This window comes from Pempheris klunzingeri, chromosome 3, assembly GCF_042242105.1.
Source record: "Pempheris klunzingeri isolate RE-2024b chromosome 3, fPemKlu1.hap1, whole genome shotgun sequence".
In the NCBI taxonomy this organism is placed as follows: Eukaryota; Metazoa; Chordata; class Actinopteri; order Acropomatiformes; family Pempheridae; genus Pempheris; species Pempheris klunzingeri.
In genome coordinates, this window is record NC_092014.1 from 9602720 (window position 1) to 9622784 (window position 20065).

Consider the following 20065-nt stretch of genomic DNA (forward strand, 5'->3'; position numbering starts at 1 on the left):
TTCCTGCATTTACAAACACTTCCTACACACACACACAAAAAAAAAAACACACTCACTCTCACAGAAGCTTTGTATCCTGGCAAGTTACTCAACATGTCAGCACACATGAAGGCACCTTTAAACCTGAGTATACGGCCACAAGGACGCATCACAATTAACCACCTCCAACTTTACATGATCTCACCCTCCCCTCCGGTAAACCGACTCTCCCCGTTTCATATTTAGAGCTCCATTCAGTCTCTCTGCACTCTCACCCATTTCCCCAACCTGAAGGCCTCTGCCCAGGGCTTCCCACCGTCTCCCTCTCCTTCCCTCTTCCCTGGCATCCCAGAACTTCCCTCCATGTTCCTTTGGCAGTGAGAGATCCAGAGGTTAATTAGCTAGTGCCAGCTTTGCCTGTCCCTCTGCCAGTTAATGAAAATCTGATTGGCTTCTGGGTGTCAAGAGTGTCCTGAAAGTTAATTCGCCCGGCCCACCTCCCCTTTCCCTTGTGTGTTTAAGCTTCGGATTCAGCCTCTGCCGCTCGCTCTTTTACTGTTGGACTGTTTCACTCTTTTCTGTGCATCATGTGTCCATCTACACCTGTTCTTTTTCTTTTGCGTGTCTGCATTTTCTTTCTCTCCCTGTTTTGTTTACCCCTGCTAAAATTATCAGTAGGCATTTCTAGTTGCAGCTGTAGGAAGGCAGACGTTTAATCAAACAGATGTTCAGTTTTTCAGTGGTTGGAAAACTTTGCAGTCCTTTCCTGTTAGTTCATACCACCTTTTCCACACAAGCCTTCACGCTTTTTGGACCGAGCATTAAGAGTTTAGCCACCTTAACTTAACTGTGGTGCTTGTAGAACATGTAATTTACTAACTTTAACTTGTAACTGATGTCTGTGTCATGAAACTCGCTACATATTTAAAAGCAATAGCTGACATTGTTATTGCAGATATTTTAATGATGTATTCGACAATGTTCTTTTATTTATAGGATGAAAAATGTATATTTATTTTCATTATTATAGTGATTAAAAAACTTCGAAGTGAAGGCTGCAGGTTTCTACACTCATTTACAGTACTGCTCTGTCTACACAGCTATTTATCTGCGAGCAACAGAAGTGACTATCGGTATTGTTTAGACAGAAAACTGCTCATTGTAATGGCTGCTAATGGTGTGTGAGCTGAAAAACTATAATGTGGAGATAAAAGAATGATGAGCCTTTCCCTTAAAACAAGAATGAAGGAATAGGCGAGAAGGACAAGAAAGTTTGCCATCTTCTCCCTTCAAGTCTGGGGTTTAGCACAGTCCTTCATTTCATGCTTGTGTCCCTCTCTCCAGTTCTAATAGCACTAATTAAACCATTAACCACGCCACTGCCCACGCCACACCCTAACTGGCTTAATCATCAGTGTGTTTGGTGGGTCATGGCCTGGAGTCCCAACCCTGACCACAGCATCCTCTAGTCTCACTCGTGAGTCGCGACAAGTTAATGCTTTTATGTGTTAAGCTTTAGCCACAGGCCTCATAAGAAGGTCTGGGATTCTCAGAATAAGACATACACAGACAATGAGATTGTAGAGAAGCCAGTAGTAGTCGAATATCAGCGCCGCTGTCATGGTAAGACACAGAATCCAGCAGATCCAGGAGGTCAGGAAGTCCTTTACCTGCACATTGGCCAAGGTCGGAGTTTCTTGACGTGTCTCGTGTTGTGACACCTTCACCACCTATTGTGGCTTTTCTCTGTGTGAGGAGCCACAAACATACACACTGTTTGCTGATTATTTATTCCATTTTCAGCCAAGTGTTGCTTTACTGTGGTCTACTTACATGCATTTACCATTACACTCGTGCCCTCACTCACCTTTATTACAGCGGTGAGTCACAGAGCCACAGAAGGAAGACGACGGATAGAGATGCATCATATTCAGTTTACCATTATGTAAAACGAGAAAGAGAAAAGATGCAAATTTGCACATCGGAAAAGCTACGATGAGACAATGTCTCTCATTTTTGCTTAAAAATCATCTTAAATGATTGACTGTCAGACTAGTTGGCAACTAATTTTCTGTCAAATTATTGCAGCTGCTAAAATTGATCTACATGTCGCAGCAGGCTCTGTTTATTTAAGATTTCACAGTTTGAACGTGCTGTTTCTCCTGAAAGCTGAGTGGGTGTGTGCTTAGAATGATGATGATGATTTTATATATATTTTATTTTATATATTATAATATTCATATATAGAGAATTTTATTTTGTCATAGTGTAAAAAGTTGTATAGCAAATTAATTATGTTTGATTAATTATAGAACACTTTGTGGCTCATATATTACCTACATTACAAAATGCCTATAGGGTGCTTTTCATAAGTAACCACACTAGCCACTCTCCTTTGGTAAAATAAGAGCTTAAATAGATTTCTGTGCGCTTGAATCAAACTGAATGTGCTGTATTTTGCTTTGACACATGTGTGAGGGATGGTGTGACACAAATAAAAGCAAAATAAACAAAGGCACACTACATAAATTTACTAGTTTGCATGTAGAGGGCAAAGAGGAGATTATGTATGTGACACAGTTACAGACAAAATGCTGCAGGGTTTGTGAGTCAGTGCAACAACAGTAAAATGTCCTTTCACACCACCTTCCTTCCAAAGCCAGTGCATCTGTTCTTCTATTTGGTTGACATAAAACCTTCCCGAAATGCCAGAAAACATTCCTCATTGTGGTATCCTGACCCCCACAAACACCTCATTAATCGGCAATGTAAAATAAAAAAAAACACACACACATTTTAATGGTAAACTGTGACTCCAAAAGCTGCCAGAAAATGATGTTGAATATAAAATTTATGTGACTTTGACATAAATTTTTTTGTTTTTTCCCCCCCTCTTTTGTGAAGAATTGTTAAGCTTATCCACAGTGACTTCCATCTGCAAAGAATCAAAACTTTTAGTGAGAGGGAGAAACTAAGCAGCAGAGTTTTTCCATCCTTTATTAACACTGAAAATAAAGCCCAGAGAATCTCAAAGAATTCCTTTCCTTCTTCTAATGCCTTGCAAATACAAATGTTCTGGCCAAGGTCAGCCTGTGTCGCATGTTCTCTGAATAATATAGACAATAAGTAAAAGACCCTGCCTCCATCTGCAGAAATTGTATGGCACAGGGGGATAAAAGTGTGATGTGTTCACCTTTGTGAATTACTTCAATTTTTCAGATTCTATCAAAGCATCTGAAAATAGTCGCTCTTATTCTTTGAATTCCTTTGATTGGGGGGAGGAGGGGGGTGACATACTGTAAGGAGAGCTACAGTGATATGTGTATGCTGCAGGCTTTAGAGCAAAGGACTGGAGCTTGCTGTTGACATTAAGAATGCATTTGCACTGCATCCCACCCGCAGGCTAGACAAGGAGCATCTGTCAAATGGTAGCAGACAGGTTTCAGTCTTGTGGGTTAGCAAATTAGCCCACAGTGTATCAGTTGTTCTGTTGTTTCATTGACGCTGAGGGGAATGAGCCTTGTCCTCATTACATGACAGGAAAAAAAAAAAAAAAAAGGAATAGATTTGTCGTTTCTAGTTTTTGGGAATGTGAGTGCTAGCTTGCCATGATTTAAAGCAACCAAATGAGTGAGTGTGATGTAGTTGTGTCATACGATTACGAACGATAAAGGAAAAGCCGTTCATTAAGCGTAAATGGGTAGATTTTTCTACCCACTTCTCATTAATTGTTATGTGTGTGTTTTGTCTCTTGCGCCGTATCATCTCTGCATTTCTTGCCTGTGTCATCTGTCCCGTTGTCAGTCCAGCCTCTCCTGCTTGTCTGCGCAGGAGGGTGGAGGCCAGAAGCGGTGTATGCTCTGTAGTATGCAGGCTGATTAGCATGGAAAACCACACAGCCTCCATAGGAGAGCTTAGAACTGATGGGTGGTGGGAGGGCACATGGGCACCTTCACGTAAAGAGAATACTGTGTTGAGATTATTATAGTTGGGTAGAAAATGTCACATGTTATGCATGAATTAATTTTCTCTTTTTGAGATGTTAAACATTTTTTGGAAATAACTTTGTTTTGGAAACAGCTAACCTGGCTAACCTGGCTCTTTCCAAAGTTCAACAATACACCTCCGTGCACCTTGCAAACTCACTAAGTAACGTGCACAAAAGGTGTAAAAACAACAAGATGTGGCTTTATTGGGGGTTATGTGTCAGACTATATCTTGGCCAGATGGCTAGCCTGCTGTTTCCCCTTTGTTTCGAGTCTTTTTGCTATGCCAAGCTAACTGCCTGCATGATGTAATCTTATATTTAGTGGACAGATGTGAGGAGTGGTCATGTAACCCTCAGTAAGAAAGCAAATAAGCATGAAAAGAAAGAAAATATGAATGGAGGAATCCAGACAATGCCTTCTACGACATCGCTCCAGCTGTTTTACTGGTGTTAGATCTCATTAAAGATGGACGTGGTTCGGGCATCCTTGCGGTTAAGATGCATATAATTTACTGTGCTGAAATAGCAACTTTTCTCGGTTAATTTCTCATTAATTCAGTTCATTAATTACCCCAGCCCCCTTGTTTCCTGTTACCTCTCAACTGTATTACTGAATAAAAGCAGAATGCCCCAAAAACTACTTAGAGGAACATGGGTAAAATCAAGTTTGCACAGTGATTCAAAGAACACCACAATCAGCACATATGCACAAACCACAGCAGTATGTTTATGGTTTAGTGGTTACAGATTCAACATCAACACATATTGAACTTGACTTACTTTGTTTGATTTATAGCAGCGTGTCTTCACAGCCTTTGGTCCACCTGCAGATGTGTTAGTGGCCGATTGTGTCAGCAGTGAATGATGAATATGGTTTTCTGCATTTGTTTGTGTTTGTTCCAGACTCAGAAAAGGACGATGGGGAGCCGGGAAACGGGATTGCCCAGTGGAGACTAAATGAACAGCTCTTCCCCTGTCCCGTCTGTGGCAAGGTGTTCGGTAGACAACAGACTCTGTCTAGACATCTGTCTCTACACACAGGTAAATAAACACACAGACGCAACGACATCGTTAGTGTTTGTACACCCCGCCGCCGCCGCACCGTTGGCTTGTAGATTTGCATCCGTTTGTTAATGTATAGATGTTGGCTGCTGTGTTTGTGCTGCCCACAGTAAGTAAATAAGGCTTACTAGACTAGATTACCCTTCCTTTAAAGAGATTACTACCATGATTAGTCTCACTGGGAAAACTGCCCGTCTAATTACCCAGCTAGAAGGATGCCTTACAGAGTATACACACACACACACACACACACACACACACCAGTGATTCTGATGCAGCCACGACTGGTTCCCTCTTACACTTTCTCTCTCACACTCAGACACGGGAGACTTCCTCAGGATGAAGCTGTACACTCCCTTGTGTCCTGATTACACTGTGTTTTCAAACCTGACTCCTCTTTGCTCCCAATTGATCCACTCTACCCCATCACAGTCAACTTAATGAATATCCCGCTTATACAGTTTTATTTAAAGCAAATTAACGCTGGATTAGAAATGAATGCAACCTACTTGGGTGTGCAGGCTAAAAAGCGCTGGGCGCACAAATGGAGACTCGTGTACAAAATGCCCCCACACAATTGGACATGCTCTCACATTTTGCGTGCACACATTACACGACACATACACACACACACACACACACACACCATCTGAGAGTGTTGGCTGTGAACAGCTTGGCCACACCACAGAGAGCAGAAGCAGGGGCATATGTCAGTGTGATGGTCTTTTTGGTTTCCCCGGCGACATAAAGGTTGCCTGGCTTCATGTCCTTGGGGCAAATGGGGTGTGTGTGTGTGTGTGTGTGTGTGTGTGTGTGTGTGTGTGTGTGTGTGTGTGTGTGTGTGTGTGTGTGTTTGTGTGTGTGTGGTTTTGAGGGGAAGTTAGAGGGAGAGGATGTGTTATGTTGATTTGTTTAGGGATAAAAGGAAAGACTGTTTTTGCATTTTTATTTGATTCTATAGTGCTCGGAAATAAGGTAAAATGATTTGTGTACGTGCCTCATATTTTCACCATCTCGTGGCATCTACAGGAATATTACCTGAAAGGTTGAGTATTGTCAGACATCATAAGGCGTTTCTTCGTCCTCTTCCCAAGATCAGAGTTACAGTTGGGGTCAGGCAGAGGTGAGGCAGGGTTAGGCATTAAGTAATTAGGTTTAAGCTTGCTTTAAAGGCTCAGAGGCTGAGCGCAGCTTAATGAAATATCATCTGTGGTGGCGTTTACAGTAACCCGAGGTCTTGTGTCTGTGTGTATTTTGTTGCAGAAGAGAGGAAGTACAAGTGTCACCTGTGTCCTTACGCAGCCAAGTGCAGGGCTAACCTCAATCAGCACCTGACCATCCACTCTGTCAAGCTGGTCAACACAGACGCTGAGCAGATCGTCAGCGCTGTTACAGCTGACTCCACCGAGCGCAAGAACTGCCCCTACTACTACAGGTAGTGATAACGCACCAAAGCATAACCCCCAACTCTTTTTAGGATGTCCACAGCCAATATCAGAGGTTAGATTGATCTGTATCTGCAGCTTGATGCCTAGTTCTGTCCTGATGTATTTCTTGATTTCATTTCTCCCTGTGGTTATTTTGTCTTTTTTTATAATTTATCTGGAAATTATGCTTATTTGCTTATCTTTCTTTCTATTCTTTCTGTCCTTTTAGATGAGAAAATCAATACCACACTCACATTTATTTGTAAAATATAGTATGAAGCTATAGACAGGAGACTTGGAGTTTATCTTAGCTTAGCATAAAACTGGACGTAGGAGGGAAACCGCTAGCCTGGCTCTGTTCAAAGGTAAAAAGTCAGCCTGCCAGCAACTCTAAAGCTCACTAATTAACATGTTGAATGTTGTTTGTTTAATCTGTACATAACAAAGTGTAAAAATATTAGTAGATATGTGCTGAACTATTTCTTGTTCGGGCATAGTGAGTAAAGCTGTGTGCAGACAACAGCACTCCGTACTGAGTTTTAGATGTGTTGGTAAATTAATATTTGAACTTGGGACAGAGCCAAGCTAGTGGTCTACCCCTACTTACAGTCTTTATGCTAAGATAAGCGAAGTGTCTCCTGGCTGGAGCTTCATATTTACCATACAGAGAGGAGAGTGATGTCGATCTTCTCATCTAATCATCAGTAAGAAAGCGAATGTGTGTTTTTCCCAAAACGTTGTACCATTGCTGCAATACTTTTACACTGTTAATGACGATATAAGAGGGAGGATTAAGTAGCACCATGTCTGCAGTGTAGAAATGTTTTCATTTCCAATAATCTTCATCAAATGAATAGAAATGTATCTACGATGCACCACTTACCAATTTATGTGGACATAATGTAACACTACAGCTGACTGCCCCCCCTCTGTTATTCTCGCCATCTTCCTTCCTTTTTCTCTCTGTTCTCTGTCCAGCTGCCATGTGTGTGATTTCCAGACGGAGCTGAACGCCCAGTTTGTCAGCCACATGTCGCTCCATGTGGACAAGGAGCAGTGGATGTTCTCGCTCTGCTGCAGCGTCTGTGACTACGTCTGCATGGAGGAGAACGACATGAAGAACCACATTAGTACTGGACATGCAGGTACAGAGTCCCTGATGATGCATGGCGGAGTGACAGCATTAATAAGATGTCCTCTGTGATGTGTGTCAGCTATTCTCTCTCTCTCTCTCTGTGTGTATATATATATATATATATATATATATATTTGGTTAATCAATTTGTGTTTTGTGTGTATTCTATTTCTTTCTAACCAATAGTACTAGATCTATTAAGTTATTACTATAACACAACACAGAAAAGAAGCAACTCGTCACAAGCTGACACTAGAACTGGTTCTGCGTTTTTCCTTTCCACTGTTCATGCAGTGTTCTCGAAGATGTTCTGGATAGTAGCAAAGTACACGATTCAACCCCTAGAAAAATGATTTATGGAGTTATTTTCAAAATTACTCTCACATGTTAGAGTGGGTGGTAGCTTACACATTGTGGCTCTTGTTCACAGCTCAGAATAGAAATACAGTGCAGTACTTGGACAGTGACACATTTTCTATTGTTTTGGCTCAGTACTCCAGTACATGGGGTTTAAATTTAAACAATGACTGAGGTTAAAGAGCTGACTTTCAGCTTTTAAAAACTGCAGCCTGTTTTTATGCATAGTCTAAAGATTAGGTTACGATTTTCACATTTTTCACTCAATCTGTGCCTGTATGTGCATGGTAGCACCCTCACATTAATGTTTCACATAGGACTACAATTCATTAATAATAATTATAATTATTTTGATTCAGATTATTTTTTACAATTAATCATTTAATTTGCAGAAAATTATCGAATCGTAACATGTAAATCCAAAAACAGTTTGATTTTCTAAGGAAAAACAAAAAAATCTCATTTGAGATGCTGGTATCTGTTTTTTTTTTTAAACAATTAAAACAAATAATGGTTCTGTGGTTTCAGCTCTACTTTCATTTCAGATCCAAGGTGCTTGATTACAGGGCCAAGGCAACAAAAATGCATCACTGTCTAAATACTTATTGACTGGACTGTATCTTCCCGGCTTTTTCCTGTATGTGAGAGGACGTCAGCAAAGACTGTTTCAGGTCAAAACATGATAATGTAACAGTAATTTACACTTCATGAAGACATAGCGCTGTATCGGATCAGAGGGCACAGGGAAAGAAAAGCAGTAGAATTGGGTTTCACAAACAAGCCTCCTCCAGTCGACCTGCTTTGGACTTTTAAAGCTGCTGGTGTGAACCCCTGGTGGTCGATATGAGTGTTTTTGTCTAAAACAGCTTTGTCCAGTTTATTGCTGACGTTTTGCTCTTCCACTGTTCCTCAATGTGTGCTTGTTGTGTGTATGTGTGGGTGGGTGGGATTGTCCGGCCTAGACAGCTGAAGGGTCTTTCAGAGGCCACAGTGGCCTTGTTTATCTGAGAAGGTTGGCCCTTATCGTGCCTGAGGGGAAAAAATCAATAGGCCTTGGGTCCTTTGGAGACGGACTGGGTTTACGATGCCACTGTGGCCATCTTTTAAGTCTCTCAGCCTGGCTTGGCATTTATCTCGGTCTCACACAAGATGGACACCCCCACCCGACGCACAAATGTACCAAAGTGTGGCTTATAGTCACCTCACACATTCTCTGCCTTCCATATGCAGAGATTTTAATAATTTGTCAAGGTCCAGCCCTTTTTGTTAGGTAGATAGAGGGTTGGGTAAATGGGATTCACTCTAAGTGGTGCTCTGACAGACTGTAAAAGGCTAGTTATCTGCTCAACTGCGAGGACACGCCCAGGCAAGAGGGGGCTGAGCTCAGCAGGTGTCATAGTTCAAGCTGACCCCCTGTGAAGACTGGACTCTACACAGGGAAAGGGTTGCTTGGGTGCTCTTCTCTGTAAGGGGGTAGGTGGTGAATTATGTGACAGTATTCCTTGATATCTACGCGTGGTACTTTGGCAGATTCTGAGTGTTTATTTCCACCTCTATATCATGATTGTTGCCAGGCGATTGCAGAGCAAGCTATTTGGTAAAATAGAATATTTTTCAGTTATGGTGTGTTTCAAGGTCGAGGCCCACTGACTTTTTTTTTTTGCTTAGATTCTGTGACATTAGCCTTTTGGGTGTTGTAAGTGAAGGCAAGTGTATGTTAAATACTGCAGCAGAGGAGATAAAAGCTTCCTCAAGCTGTTTCAATACTGTATTCAAAATGCTGCTAACACTGTGCTGTGAATGACCCTGGTATATTTAGATTAGATTGAAGGCAATTAAATTAATCACATCTTCTGTTACTGTGCAATTCCTTGTGTGTACGCTGCATGTGTGCATTCCTGTATGTTTTAGACTTGTGTGTGTGCCTGAATTAAAAAGATAGGTCAACCATTTCAGGATCTGTGAAGCCTTTTCTCCCTCCTTTCACTCCCTCCTGAGTGAATGCCCTTTGTTGAGCTGTGCCCTGAGATGCTCCCGCCATCTTAGCTCCTTCGGCCATGACCCGCGCTCCTCACTCCTCCCTCCTCCCTCCTCCCTCCCCTTCTAATTCCCTCTCTCTTCTCAGTGAATTGCAGACTTAGAGAAGGGGATCAATAAAAGCACAGTGCATCTTGATTTGACTGGCAGCAGGGCCTCAGTCAGAGCACATAACTATTGAGGCTGGCTGCTGGTATTCTGTTTGTGTCTATGTCATTGTACGTGTGCATGTAGGTAACAGGGGGTTATATTTAAACCCCACATAATATCTTTAATATCCTCTTTAGTTAGAGCCAGTATTAGTCATTTCTTTTCCCTCAGCATTGCTTTTGATTGTAGTGATGAAGATTTCTTACTTTCTGCCCTCTGTCCTCTTGTGTCCAGGTCTGAACTCAAGGAGTCCCCTCAGCGAGACTAAGAGCACTTCCTCGTCCCTGTCGGCCCTCAGCGATTCACTCAACAGCTCGGAGGGCGGAGACCTCACACACGGTAACGAAGAACTCAGAGGCCTGCTCGCTCCACCTTCCTCCGCAGGCAGCCAGTCCAGCTCTGGAAGCCACTCGGGATCAGGAACTGAGGACAAGTCGGACAAAGGCAAGGGATTGTGGCAACTATTACAATCAGATATACTTCATCATCTTAAAGCCTCTTATAATTCTGAATCAGATGAATAGGCAACAACAACATTATGAAAAACATCAGGTGTTATTATTAGTTATACATTCAAGTATGCAGCTAATCTATTTCACTAGAACTGTGTTTGTGTGATTTGATCGGATTGGATTTACAGTGACCAAACAACCCAAAAACTGATACATCCTGATTAATGCACGCAAGTATGTAACAGTACCTTTTACCAACTGGCCCCTCCCACCTCAAACCAGTCATGCTCACAGAAACCAAAACAAATACAGAAATCTCTAATGTGGAATAACCTAAACTGCTTATTCTTAGCAGATTTTTTTGAGTTCATTCAGGGCCTCATCCGTCACAGTAAGAGATGAGCGAGAAAATACGTTTTCAGAGCTTTTCAAGCCATCGAGTCTGTCCTCTTATTATCTAATTATCCTCATCATTTAGAGCTGTATGAAGATTAAACACTTGCTCTATGGCCAGAAAGGTGTTCGCACTGGATGACAGACCAAATATGGGCGTCAAGAAGACAAAGGATCATTAACTTGCACTTTTGTCATTCAAAAAATACACCCATTAATCCAGCACAGTTGCAGAACATTATAAATAAGTTCTGAAGGTAAAAAAAAAAAACTCACATAATTGTTTATGTATGTGGTCTAATCCTGGCTGTCTTGAGTTACTTTTCCTCTTTAAGTAACTTTACTCTGCCAATTTTAGATCACTTTACTAGCCATGAGGAGGAGGACTCGCCCTGTCAAAATACATGTCTAACGTCTTCAGTGGCTCTGGAGGAGTCAGAGAAAAAACCCAGACAATGTCGTCAGGATTTATTAAGTCAGGACAAATTTATTAAGTTTTTGTTACAAATTTGGGGTCTGTGGGGATGTGGACATCCGTCAGGCAGGGTCTTACAAAATAAACCGTCAAGTTGCACCATGAGAAGTGAAGGATCCATTGTTTTTGGACTCCAAGTCAGGATATTTCAACCCCTTTTTAAAAAAATAAAATAAAAGCTTTCACATGGAAGTGTAGGACTGAATCTTTGGAGTACTCCTTTAACAGCTGAGAATCTGTGTGAGCAGAAATTGTTAAACCTAATTTCCCTAACGTCTAGGAGCAAGCTGAAGTGCACGACCGAATTATCAAATTTAAAATAATCAAAACTCACCCTTTCCTCTTTTCTCCTCAGCAGGCTTCGAGTGCGTCTTCTGCAATTTTGTGTGCAAGACGCGTAGCATGTATGAACGGCACCTCCAGATCCACCTCATCACGCGAATGTTTGAGTGCGACGTCTGCCACAAGTTCCTCAAGACGCCTGAGCAGCTGCTGGAGCACAAGAAGTGCCACACCGTCCCCTCCGGAGGGCTCAAGTAAGGAAAGCAAGTACAGACAGAGGTTCCTAACTCCTCCCGTCCTTCCCCTCCCTCGCCCTTTCACTTCACTACACATACAGAATATACACACTCATAGATCCAATGCTAGGGGTGTGCTATTTATGGCATATTTACATTTGACTTCATTTTGATAAAATCAAAAACTGCAGTTTGCAGGCATCTCGCAGCGGTTGAAGTTATTATTTCACATGCACCGTTGAGCTTATTTACATAATTAAAATGGTGCATGAAACATGGCTGAAAGGATAGAAACAGATAACTTTACTTCATATACATAAAGCTGGCTGACAGTATCAAGGCTCTTTTTAATAAGAGCTGATTGTGACAGCCATTCAGATGACACCTGTAAACTTTCATTAATAAGACAGGAACACAGATTTGTGGTCTATTTGAACGTTATTCCAACCATGTGTCCTCGATCAGTTAACCTCACTTTCATGCTCATTATCTGCAGCCAGCAAATGAAATGATTCAAGCTGTAGTTTTGCTCAACAGCCTCTCTTGGCAAGTACAACTTATCAGACAGTGGTCTCTGGGTCTGCAGTGGCTGCTATGAACAGAAGGGAGAGTGGAAAGGAGATGGAAATGGGCTTCGCCTCAGGGTCTGTTGTTCCACTGCCCACAGCTAACAGCCATGCCAAAGAAAAATATCTGATGAAACCTGCATTTCAGAAAGCTACTTTTTCCCCCAGACGCTCAGTATATTGGACTGTGTATAATCTAAAAATTTATTGGCACACCCCTAGAAGATAATCACTTAGAAGCGCATATTTCAGATTTCACTTGCATCTGTAACATCTTACGCTGGACACTGACACAAGTCTGTCTAATTGTAGCCTATATATATATATATATATATATATAACAGAACTACTGCATGCTTTCAAGCGTACAAGCTCACACATCGGATAAACAAAAGAAAAACTTAAAAATGCAATGTCCATGTGCATCCCAAACACTTCAGACCCCTACAGACTCAAATGCACATTAGACAGTGATCCTATTTTAACATATCCTGATAAGGCAGCCTTGTTTTTCTACTGTTTATGTAGCTCTAGTCTCCTCACATGCTTCCCTCTCCATCTCCATACTCCAGTCCCACAGGAGCCTTTGTTGTACTGTGACACATTTATGTCCCATTTCAGGCCTGTCAAGCTAACATAAAGTCCATCTGTCGATCGCAACATCTACACCACACACTAATGATGTTAGCGGTTCAGTTTAGGGTGATCATGATAATGTACTTGCACACATATTCTGTCCTGAGGAGTCAGCATTTGGGATTTTAAAATAAAGCTTCAACACATGCCAGTATTTAGGAAATATAACATTTAGGAGAAATTAACTAAAGGAGATTCATTTCAAGTTACACAAGCCATCTTTTGTTTTTGAGTTGTTCTCATAACTCCAGTCTGTGCATGTGCAGAACCATCGAGTATCATTATGATTATCGCCTCATCTCGTCATGAACCAAGATCTGTATTCTGCATCTTTTTTCTGTGCAGCCATCGGTGGAGTTAGGACATTCACAACATTGCTGAATGTCTGGAAATGGTAGCATTTCACTAAAAGTAAACTGGGAAGCTGCCATGACAGTTACATTGACTTGTATTTAATACCAATCCCGTGGCTAACAGAACACAAACACACAAGAAGCCCCTTCATAGCTCAAAGGTCTTCACACAGCATCTTCAGTCACTAACTTGAGGATTTGCTGCTAGCTGTAGTGTGTGAGTGAATACGTGTAAAGTAGTTTTTGTAACAGTTTTAAATGTTTCTTCTGTCTGGTGTTAATGTTTTTGAAGCCAGATTGATTTCTTTTAGCATTCAAATGGGAGAGAAAAAGGTTGTAGATATTTTAGATTCTTTTTATTTAAGGGATTTTTAAAAAATAGGTGGAGGAACTGGGCACTTTTGATATTTCCTTTTTAGATAAATTTATCAGAAAAACTCCTTTAACTCAACTTCTTTGCTGCACTGTTTATATCACATGTGGGTTATATTTTCAGTTCTTTGAGGTTTACACAGTCTCTTAATTTATGTAAACCACATTTAAATTTGCTTTCAAAAGCAGGCAGCATTTAAACAAACAGGTGTAGAATGAGTTAATGGACCTTAATGGCAAACAGGTTTTAGATAAATTCCTCTTGCCCTAGTTTTCTTACTCCTAGGGTCAGGTAATGATGTTTTTTCTAAACAAGCGTGTACATGCGTATACACTTGAGCAATGTGAAGTATTTATATATATGTAGGAGTGTGTAGAAAGGGAGAGAGGGCCTTGACCATTTCGAGGTTTTTCTGAGGTGATTCTGTTCTGCAGGGTTTGTGAAGCGCTTTGGGGCCCAGAGCAGATGAAAGGTGCTATTTAAATGTAAGTGCCACTCCATTCCTTCATTTCCCTTCATGTCCTACTGCTCCAATCTTTTCTCCAGCCTGTCACCCCCCCCCCCCCTCCACATACACACACACACACGCACACACACACACAGACACACACACACACACACCTGATCACCTCAATTCCCCCACCATTAAACTGCCACACATACCACCATGAGCACACAGAATTGTACACGATACACACTTTTCCTTTACCTGTCCTTCTCCTCTTCATTATTTTGTGTTATTAAATTTCAAGGTGTGTTATGCGGTTTTGAATGTACACTTCCCTTTCAACTGTCTTTTGCTTTTGTGTGTCTTGTCCTCCCTCCCTGCCCCCCTTTTGTTGCATTACCCAGGTGCCCTTTTTGCATCTACTCCACCAATCGTCCAGCGGCCATGGAGTGCCACCTTAAGACGCACTGTAAGATGGAGTACCGCTGCCGCATCTGCCAGGGACTGTGGCCCGACCAGGCCTCATTGGAGGCCCACATGCGCGGGCACCGTCTGGGCAACCACTACAAGTGTGAGCAGTGTGGCTACTTGTCCAAGACGGCCAATAAGCTGATCGAGCATGTGCGTGTGCACACGGGCGAGCGGCCCTTCCACTGCGACCGCTGCTCTTATAGCTGCAAGCGCAAGGACAACCTAAACCTGCACAAGAAGCTGAAGCACGCACCGCGCCAGACTTTTGGCTGCCAAGAGTGCCCCTTCACCACCACACACCCGTTTGTCTTCAGCCGCCACCTCAAGAAACACCAGAGTGGAGGAGCGGGGGGACTGGGCGGAGGCTTAGGAGGAGAAGAAGAGGAGGAAGATGAGGAGGCAGGAGAGGAGGAGCTGCCACTCCAGGGAACGTCGCCGGGGGGCTCGTCATTGCGGAAGAGCCAGGAGAACTTTCTGTTCAGTGGAGGAGGAGGGAGCAGTGGAGGGAGTGGGAGTAACAGCCCTCTCATGAGTCTGACAGCGTCCCAGGCACTCCAGTCCGTTGCCCTGTCACTCACGCTGGGCAAGTCCCACCAGCTGGACGCCACCAGTCCTCTGCACCGCTTTGGCAGCACGAATGGCAACAACGCCAGCAGAAACCCTGGCGGCCCGAGCAGCGGCAGCCCCTCCCTCTTCCTCCCCTCCTCCCGCCACGTGTTCGAGCAGTACAGGAACTGCGACCGGGCGCACCTGATCCCCCTCACCACCCTGTTCACCCACAACAGCCGCTTCACATTCCACTCGCACCTCCACTCCAGATGGCGGCCCGCCACATCTCCTCTCCTCCTCTCCTCCAACTCTGCGTCCCCCTCCCCCCCCTCACCCACCTCCCACAAACACTCCTTCCTGGCCTACCTGGGACTGATGGAGAGGGCCAAGACTGTTTGACCTCGCCCACCTCCTCTCCTCCTCCTCCTCTCCTCCCCCCGCGGACAGTGGTGTGAATGACACTTGACCACTGCAGTGGGAGCAACGTCTTTTCCAATCAGACCAGCAGAATAAGCTGGACCAGACAAACATATTGAAGAAAAGAAAAAAAAAAAACATTTATAAGAGAAAAAGGCTGTACATGCTAAAAATGCATTTATATCAAAAAGCTGCTTTTCTTATCAGTTCTATCAATTGAATTATTACTACTTCAGCTACTACTCTCTATTACCTTTTTTTCTGTTTTTAAATGTCTGAATGACCTGGACCCAGTTGCATTATCTGAGGAAACTAACGTATCTCAGTTTTATAGATATTTTTCTTTAGTCGTTTGACGAGATAAAAAGTTGAAAAAGACGAAACAAAACTTGCAAGTGCTATATTTTAGTGCATTTTTGTCTATTGCTATTATGCATCAAAATAGCATGCCTGTTTCTGTGTTTCAACTAGCTTTGACGTCATTAGGAAGCTAAATTCGAGATATCCTGAAGTGTTAGCGGTGCAATGTGGACAGAACCAATGAAACGGAATGCTTTTTATCGAAAAAGGCACGTTTCCAAAGCAACGCCTCAAACCACGCACTTACTTATTTATCAGTCTTGTACATAGTTTTGTAGCCCTGCCCCCTCCCATCTTTTTGATTTCTGTTGGTTTTTTGTATAATGGTGAAACAATATTATGCATAGCTGCTGCCTGGCATCACCTCTGTCTCAGAATAAGTCGATTAAATGGGTTACTAGCTAATTTTAATAGTTTTTTTTTTTGTAAGCTCACAAAACAGAAGATAAGCTGTGATAATGTAAATAAGGAAAATACTCAATCTGACCTATCATGACAAGAAACATTGTACATTTATTACTAATAATTTGAATATAAATGTAAAATGTTGCCAATGAATTTGCACTCACAGGTGAAAAAGCAGCGAAATAATGACGCTCGTGACAAAGTGGAAACATTAATTATCTCTGAGACCAGGTGGATATCAGTGCAGCTTCCCATGCAGAACTATGTATCACGCACCTATACGTAGAAGAGATATATGAGATAACTGTTTTGTGGAGGTGACCAGCTCTGGGTTAGCGAGCTACCCACAGCTAGGGTCACCACAGGCCGATTCAATGGTGCTTTTTGGAGCTTTTTGTAATTTTTGTGTACAAAAAAAAAAGAAAAAAACTGTTCCAAAATGACTTGAATGAATGTATTTTTGTTTATGTACATGAAAATGAAGCGATACAGAAGTGTGAACAGGGACGTCTTCTGTGCTGGAAAAGACGGGGAAGTTAGTGTGATTGGTGGCCTTCTGTGTCTTTTTCTTTTGGGGTTTTCCGTTTCTTTTTTATGTCTTTTCATTTATTTTTTTTTTATTTTTACTTTTTTACTGAGCCTTTTACATCATAATAAAGCATTTTCTACTAACATTCATCGAGAACCCATTGTGAGAAAAAGCTCCTGTAGGTGCAATGATGAAGCAAAGCCATTCACAGCATTGTGTTCAATGGCACTGGCTTCTGTTAGGCCGGCAGACATGGTACTGCTTTTTGCCCCCACCACCCCTCCTCCTCCTCCTGTCAACCTTTTGAGTTTTAATTGCACTTAATGTAGTTACACTTCAAGCCAAAAGCACTTAAACCTTTAATTTTCTTCTTTTTTTTTTTTGAAAGTGCAAACTTAGATCCACCAAGTTACTGTAATATGAAGTGGTCAGTAGTTGCTGGAAATGACTCAATCATCATCCCTTAGTTTCACACGTAGGCATGTCTAGTAGTGCTAAAGGGTCTGCCTCTGTGAAATCGGAGAAAGTAAATGAACACAAATTGCATGAATTAGACAGTAGAGGTCAAGCTCTCCCTGGGAGCAAAGGTCCCAGGCTAAATTGTGATGAGCCAATTTTGCACAGTGCTGCACTTTGATTAAGAGAATATGTATTTATCCGTAAAATGCTCAAAAAGAAGTATGTTTGCGAGATAGGGCAGCATAGTACAAGCATTTTATTTTGAAAAAAGCTTTACCCATTATTAATAGCGCTTGTGTTTGTAAGTGATCTTCAAGCCAAAATCCCTTATTTGTAAAGGGGTTGTTTTTTATTTTCCTTATTTTCTTTTTGTCTATTTTCCTCATGCATTTTCTTATAATGAACCATAGTTGCTTTTTTTATTTTTCTACATACATCACGTTAGAAAAATGTTGATTGGACAGAGAACATGAATTGTCAAGACCAAATTGTAACTCGCCGCAGGACGTGATGTTAGGATTGAATCCGTCACGTCCTGCTCTGGAGTGATGCCTCGATTGTCCCCCTTTACACTGCTGTTTGTTCCTTTTTTGCTCTGTCAATGTCTGGCATGCTGTCTCTGGAGTGAAAGGAGCATCCCTCCAACACACACAGACACACACACACACACTCTCCTTGTACTATCTACGTTATCTTTTATACTCTAGTGCCACTTGGTGGAAGGAAACCACCTGAGACTGCTGAGAATGAGTCAAACTAATTGTCAGGGTCCAAAAGAAAAAAGATAAAGAGATAAAAAAAAAAGTGTGTCCACTCTTGACACCTTTTTAAAATGTCTACCTTTTATTATAGCATAATCATGAATGGCTGCACTTCTTTATGCCCCCCCCCCTCTAGTTTGAGTGTAATGTTTAAAAAGGCAACAGGGCTCTATCCTTTTGAAAACCAGTATTCTTAAGCACTTGTTCTTTATTTGCCCAATTGTAAGCAGCACAGTTACCTTTTTTTAAAGCTTGACTACCTTTTCAGCACTTCAGAGTATGCATGACATTGCCCTCTCTCTAGTTCTTTAGCACTTAATTGTGTTTAAAACTAACTCCCTTGGTTGCATTACGTTAGCACCACACTGCACTGTCTACAATCAGTTAGCTTTACGTTTGGCTGTATTTTATGATTAGAAAAGGCTCAACTATCTTATCTTTTGGCACTCGGTGAAGATTGGTATGTGCTGTACAAAGCTTTTTTTTATTACTCCATTGTTAAGGCTGTACAGGGTTGTGACGATAACTGGTAAATAGATCATTTGTACTTTTTTGGTTTTGTATTTGTTTTCTTTATTTGGCATTATTTTATGTTCAACTTGCCAGATCTAAATGTAACAGGATTTGAAAGTAAAGCTTACATCAGATATTACATCAATTGTTTGTCTTTTCTCTGTTCATGTTATTGATGGGGCATATACTGTATCTCTGATCTTTGCTAAACATACCAAAAGTGTTATCTCTATCTTCCTAGGTGGCTGTTTCCTCTGTGAATACCTAATTGACCAAATTACTGCCTCGTGTACATGAAAAAAAACTTTTTGATTCAAGTATAGTTCCTAGTATTTGTGCTACATATAACAGATTTAATACAAAGACCGAGATTCTCAGATGCCTTAATTAAACACCCACAACTGCCTGAAACCTCAACATCGAATTTTGGTGAATCTCAATTCAATTAGACTAATTTCTATACATACTGTAAAAAGTTTATTTGCATGTTGAAGCGTTGAAAGGTCGGCTGTGAGCAGGTGGCCATAATGTCTTTGGGTGTCGCAGCTGCTAGTATGGATGCCTCTGGTTATAGTTCATAACAGGATTTATTAATACATAAACACAACATCCACAGTTGTTACTCTCTGGTGAATATTTAAAAAGCCTTATTTTAGTCTTTTAACTCCCAAAAACACAAGGTAGTGGATACACAATCTAATTCTAAAAATATATAATGTGTCCTAAAACAGTATTTACATCAGGAAACAAAAGTTTTGCAAAATCCCATACAGAAATATCAAACTGATGTTCATTACAATGATTTGTTGCAGACAGAATTTTTCATTTAACTTATTATTGATGTTTTTGTTTTACATAATTAAGTGTTGATTTACAATTTTCATATGAACAAGGAAAATCGATCATCATACAATTCCACCAACTATTGCCAAGCCAAGCCTTACTCAGTAGAAATATAAAATAAACTCATATTCTGCAAGGAATTATGAATGCAGAAGACTTGGTGCCCACTCAATATTCCTCTTAGAGAGAAAAGCAAGTGAGGACATAAAAATAAAGGCTGCGAGGAAATCAAAAGCATGTTTGAGACCAATAAGAGCAGCAGAAAAGAGCAGATGTCATTCAGAGGGGAGGCGGAGACGTGAGTTAAGGAAAAGCACCGTTCATCTTTGAGGGACATAGCATTCTATAATTTATAACGGTGGCGTGCCATCATAATAATAAGGAATTGGATCTGTCATGGTGTCTAGCT

The 20065-nt window shown here is 41.5% G+C and overlaps 1 protein-coding gene across 1 annotated transcript in view; it reads left to right on the forward strand.

Annotated features, from left to right (window-relative positions):
- The window catches only part of znf827 (zinc finger protein 827), a 66079-nt gene extending 47127 nt beyond the window's left edge, over window positions 1-18952 (forward strand). The window contains exons 9-14 of the mRNA XM_070827514.1: window positions 4871-5008; window positions 6293-6464; window positions 7435-7601; window positions 10370-10579; window positions 11814-11991; window positions 14754-18952. Of these exons, the coding sequence (XP_070683615.1) occupies window positions 4871-5008; window positions 6293-6464; window positions 7435-7601; window positions 10370-10579; window positions 11814-11991; window positions 14754-15768 (1880 nt within the window). The 3' untranslated portion in view covers window positions 15769-18952. The remainder of the gene's footprint in view (window positions 1-4870; window positions 5009-6292; window positions 6465-7434; window positions 7602-10369; window positions 10580-11813; window positions 11992-14753) is intronic.
- The last annotated feature ends 1113 nt before the right edge of the window (window positions 18953-20065 follow it).